This window comes from Notolepis coatsorum (assembly GCF_963971535.1).
Source record: "Notolepis coatsorum genome assembly, chromosome: 19".
Taxonomy (NCBI): domain Eukaryota; kingdom Metazoa; phylum Chordata; class Actinopteri; order Aulopiformes; family Paralepididae; genus Notolepis; species Notolepis coatsorum.
This window is the reverse complement of record NC_140183.1, coordinates 1,595,605-1,601,401: the sequence shown is the minus strand read 5'-3', so window position 1 is coordinate 1,601,401 and position 5,797 is coordinate 1,595,605. Positions and strand designations below refer to the sequence as shown.

General features: G+C 44.2%; 1 protein-coding gene across 1 annotated transcript; it reads left to right on the top strand.

The window, feature by feature from the left end:
- Positions 1–331: 331 nt before the first annotated feature.
- LOC311246737 (PITH domain-containing protein 1-like) lies at positions 332–979 on the top strand (the record flags this gene model as incomplete). Its single annotated transcript, XM_084336962.1, has 1 exon — positions 332–979. One exon carries the CDS (start codon positions 332–334, stop codon positions 977–979), a length of 648 nt encoding a protein of 215 aa, XP_084193088.1.
- Between the last annotated feature and the right edge of the window lie 4,818 nt (positions 980–5,797).

Genomic DNA, 5,797 nt, shown 5'->3' with positions numbered 1-5,797 from the left:
TTCTGATAAAAAAAAAAAATGCTTCAATCATAGACAGTAACGCGCCACATTTTTTGGCAGTAACGGTAACGGCGTTATTAAGATTGGATGAGTAATCGTTACTGAAAAAACTAACGCCGTTCTTTATAACGCCGTTACTCCGGAGGAGGCTGTTGTGGCCCGCAGACCACACATGTTCTAGAATGATCTATTATGACATCATACTGTTACATCACAAATTGATGTCCTAGAATGTTGTGATGTCATGGTGGAACATTCTAGAACATTTGTATATATAGCAGGAAAGAGGATATCATTAGACATAGACATTAAGAGACCAACACATTTGACCATGTCTGGCCACGGCCATGGTGGTCACGGTGGCGGCCACAGCCACGGTGGCGGTGGGTGCGAAGGGGAACACGAGCCCGCCGAGAGGGGCCTAGAGTACGCACTGTATCAGCGGATCGACACCGAGAAGCTGCAGTGCCTCAACGAGAGTCGAGACGGGGACGGGAAGCTCGTATTCAAACCATGGGACCAACGGGCAGATCGAGAAAAGTTTGTGGAGAGCGACGCGGACCAAGAACTCCTGTTCAACATCCCGTTTACAGGCAGCGTGAAGCTGAAAGGGATCATCATCTCCGGGGAAGACGACGAGTCACACCCTGCAGAGATACGACTGTACAAGAATATACCCAACATGTGCTTCGATGACGCCGGGAGGGAACCCGAGCAAGCTTTTCGCCTCAACCGGGACCCGCGGGCGGAGCTGGAGTACCCGACCAAGGTTGCCCGTTTCTCCAACGTTAACCACCTGTCTATTCACATATCAAAGAACTTTGGGACCGAGACCACTCGGGTTTACTACATTGGACTCAGAGGAGAGTATTCCCAGGCGCACAGACACCAGGTGACTATTTGTACCTATGAGGCGTCGGCAAACCCAGCGGATCACAAAGTGGAGAGCGTCATCCCGCAAACTAACTTCATCTCCTGAACAATGTGGAAGAAGAGGGCAAGTTGAATAATGGCTTCCGCTGACTTGACAGTTTTACTCGCTTTGCTGGAGGCTAAAAGTCAAAGATGTGTGTGGTGCTGCGTTGTGGCAGGGGAACACTCAGGAGTGGGCCAGGTTTGACTGAGGCTCATGCCACCTGGATACTGAATACCAGAGGGTTCCAGGTTTGGCCTTGAAGTGCCAAATTGTTGTTCTGTTTGTACGGCAATAAAGCGTGAAGGCTGGAAGTATTATTTGTTAAATAAATGCATAATACATCTGAAAACAAAACGTCCCTCTCATTCCGGATAGTTGTTTGGAACACGGTTTGAGTGGCGAGTTTTTTTTCTTTGTTGGCTAAACTGATTTTTATTTTTATTTGATCTACTTTTACTCTCCATTTTTTCTATTTTTCTCCCATCCCAATTTCGTATTGTCCAATTGTCTCCTCCCCTGTCTCGAACGTTGTTAGACCATGCCTCCCACTGGTTTGATTGATTGATTGATTGAAAACTTTATTAACAGATTGCAGAATGGGTACAGTACAGTACGGCTCAATACATACAATTGTTAAGGGGATGCAGACCAGAGAAAGACTTTCGTCTTGTTTACATCAGGGTCCCCCATTTTCAATTCATCGTAACATATATGACATACTTGACATACAGATAGACAGTATTGCTACATCTATACATTTTTGACATACCAGATTTGCAAATACAGTACTGTTTGTGATACGAAAAGAGTCCAGAAAAAAAGAGTATATACATTTGACGTAGAAACTGTACATTGGAGGAGGTTGGGTAGGTGGGGGGGGGGGGGGGGGGGACTGTACATTGGAGGTGGTTGGGTGGGTGGGGGGGGGGGGGTGGGAGGTTGGGTAGGAGTGGGGGGGGGGGGGAGGTTCGGTAGGAGGGGTGGGTGGGGGACACTGTACAACTATACAAGCAAAACTGTACATTGGAATATTGACAAGACCATACTTGGTGATTTACTGTACATTGGAGGGGGTTGTGTTAGGACATTTACAGGGGCCAGTTTCTAATTGCAGTCTCCCGTAGGTGTTTTTTGAGTGTTTTTGAAAGTGGGTAGTGATTCACATTCCTTTACAGCTTTGGGTAGGGCGTTCCACATTGGTTGTCAAAGTGGGCAGGGGTGAGGTGGGTTCTAGGAGTAAGGTCAAGCAGTAGTCTATATAGCCAGTTTGTTTTGAGATGTTTGTAATTTTGTTTTTAGCACCTTTGAGGTGCTTTGGTACCATGAGGTGCAAGCATAGTCGTAGTACCCTTGAATGAGTGCTCCTGCCAGAGTCTTCAGGGTATTCTTGTTTACCAGAGAGGAGATCCGGTACAAGAATCGAGTTCGTTGGTTGACTTTTCTTATTACATTGGATGCCATTTTGTCACAGGAAAGATTTGCCTCTAGGATGGAACCCAGGTAGGTAATATCTTCTTTCCTTGTGACAATATTGTCACCCACTGTAACTGAGAAGCCATCGGTCTTGCTGAGTTTGTTATTTGAACCGAAGAGAATGGACTCTGTTTTGCCCATGTGTAATGATAGTTTGTTATCAGCGAGCCATATGCAGATTTTGCCTTGTTCTGAGCTGAGGGTTTTTTCAACCTGTAACTTGTTCTTGTCAGAGACCAGCAAGGCTGAGTCGTCCGCAAACAGGAACAAGTTGCAGTCACAAGCTGACGACATGTCATTTGGTCGGCTGCAATGTGGACCAAGCCGGACCGGTACACGAGGAGGCAGCTGTCGCATCTTTTCACCTGTACAGCGTGATCTCTTGCTCACGCTGCTGCCCCCGTTGCTTCCTGATTCTGCTGTACAGGCGCACCAACCGACCTGTAGGAGTCGCTGTCCACAGCGTCCGATCCACACCCACCGGCTTTCCCACCCCCTAATACTGCCAATTGTATTAGTATGAACGACCAGCCAAGCTGGAAGCAACGCCGAGAGCTGGTCTCGAACCCAGCATCTCCTGTGTTAGTGGCGAGCGCCTTGCCCACTGCGCCACTTAGCCGCCCGGCTAAACTGATTTGTGACTGGAGTTGGATGGCATAATAAACTATAGAAGGTTAGGAACAATACAAGAACTGGAAGTAATAGTTATTGAAGTATGGAGTAAGAAAGAGAGTTGGAAGATAATACATTTGTATAACCCATGCAAAAGGTTAGAGAAAATAAAACTAGAAATAATATTAGAAAATTGGAGAGGTAATGTTGTTTGGTGTGGAGACTTCAATGCACACAGCACAATATGGGGTGAACAAGAAGATGCTAATGGGGAAGTATTAGAAGAGATAATGGATGAAAAGGAATTGGTGTGTTTAAATTATGGTACGGGGACAAGAGTGAATCTGATAAAGGGTACAGAGTAGGGGTGCACCGATATATCGGTCGGGTATCGGTATCGGCCGATAAGTGCCTTGTTGACTGCTATCGGCCTATCGGCCGATAAGCTCGAATGTGCAGATAGCAGTCACCGATAACTAACCATCCATTTGTGTAGCGTCAAAAGGCAAAAAAAAAAATTCACTCGTGACCTAACTTACCTGCACACCGCCCGCCGTCCCCCACACACACACACAAGCTACTGCATCAAAGTTACTATTTATGATTAACAAGGCATTCGTTTTGTGGCATTAACGTTATATAGTTAGTGTTACACGGACAATAACATCAGCATATTATTATTACCCATAGCAGCAAGGCATTACTCCGAGTCCGTTCATAGCCGGGAGGCAGAAGACTAACGTTACTGGTGAAAATGTGATTTACGTTGGAATACTCCTTTGCCAACTTGCTGTACTTTGCTTGCAGGTCTGCAGCCATTATTACTGGATTAAGAATAGCCCCAACTTTAGCCAACGTAACGTTATGGCTAAACCTTTAACATTAGTTAACCCTAGCTTTCGGTTAGCTGTTCAATGCTAATAACACAACCAAGCGAATCCATCAGAGCTCCCCATCAACACCGCTCTGGTGGGAGGATGGCATTTAAGAAAGTATCTGCTGTTAAAATGACACAAACATTCGTTTTGTGGCATTAACGTTAAAGTTAGTTACACGTTCAATTACATCAGCATAGTATTTACCCGAAGATAGCAAGCAAGCCGTGCATAGCTCGGTTACATTCCGTTGCTCATTCCGTACCCAACTACACATTCTGCAATCTGTTAATAAAGTTTTCAACCAGACAAATGTATAGAAAGGCTTTGTTTTATTATAACATTTGTTGCAGTAAAATCATTGTGTCTCGTTTGGCCATCCTGTGGAGCGCGCTGGTCGGCGGGCCGGGCAGCTAACGTATTAGCTTGTTGTGGTTCTGAGTTTGACTCGCATTCTCGCAAGCAGATCAATGGCGGCATGCCCCGAAGTAGAAAAATGAATAAACGCTTGGTGGTAAGAACAGCAGGAGGTGGGTGCTAGCGGTGTGGCGTAATTGGCCGAATCGACTGTCAATCAAAATGGTTCCATTGCATTGGTTGAAAGCTCTGGTTGAGAGAATAGTATCCCGCTGCAGGCCGCCAGAATGGTTCCATTGCATTGGTTGAAAGCTCTGGTTGAGAAAATAGTATCCCTCTGCAGGCCGCCAGACGATACTGGGAGAGAGATAGTGATACCATAAACATATTTCTTGATGTTTCCTTTTTTAAGTAAGTAAAGAGGCCTACAAATACAAACATACACATACAAATATACAGTAGTTTCATTAAAAAAATTAAAAAAATTAAAAATAAAATATTAAAAAAAATATTAAAAAAATTAAAAATACTTCTTTTTTGCCACAAGTATCGGTATCGGTATCGGTATCGGCCGATTGTGTTAGTTGAACAATCGGTATCGGTATCGGTGGCCAATTTTCATATCGGTGCACCCCTAGTACAGAGTCAGTATTAGATCTCACTTTGGTAACGCAAGCTATGGCTGGAAATACTAATTGGGAAGTACATAAAGAAAGTACTATAGGTAGTGATCATTACCCAATATTCATTAGTATAGGAAGGGCAGAAAGGGAAATAGAACAGGATGAGAGAGAGGGGAGGTGGAAGTTTGAAGGGGCAGATTGGGACAAATACAGAATGTTAACTGATGAGAAATTGAGGGAAATAAATGTAGACCAGGATATTAACACATTGGGCACCGGGGGTTGTGCCCATCATTGTACCCAGTCTGCCACCGTTGAAAGCCTATGGAGATGTTTACCTTCTTTACAGGGCTATAACTTTTAAAATTGTATTGCTATATTGACATTACTATGGCCCATTCAACATCGATTATCTATCGTTCAGGATGTGGAAACGTTATATTTTTTCATTTATACATTGTTGTGTTAATACCGTCTAGAATATAAGTATGTTTTTAAGGTTTTCTGCTGTAATTCCAAAAACGAGAGTTCTATTTCATACTGGCTGCCGCTCAGCGTCATCTGCACACACTTCACTTCGTGCACGAGCACTGAATAAAAAATTCCACAATGTACCACAGGTGGCCGCTAACGTTACATTTGTTCCTAATGTGTGCTCAGTGCTCAGTATGTATGTGATGACGACATGACACACAAGAGTAATAATTATTTGTGTCGTGTCATCATCACTGAGCACACTGAGCAGTGAGCACACATTAGGAACAAATGTAACGTTAGCGGCCACCACATCTACACGAACGTCTACACAACATATAATAGTTGTTTGTAGGTCAGAAATTATGTAATAGATTTACCAACAAAAAAAGGTGTTTAACCTGCTCATACCTTATTAAAAGCGTGGGGCAGGAGCAGCACGGATAACTTGTGCTTCCATTCAAACA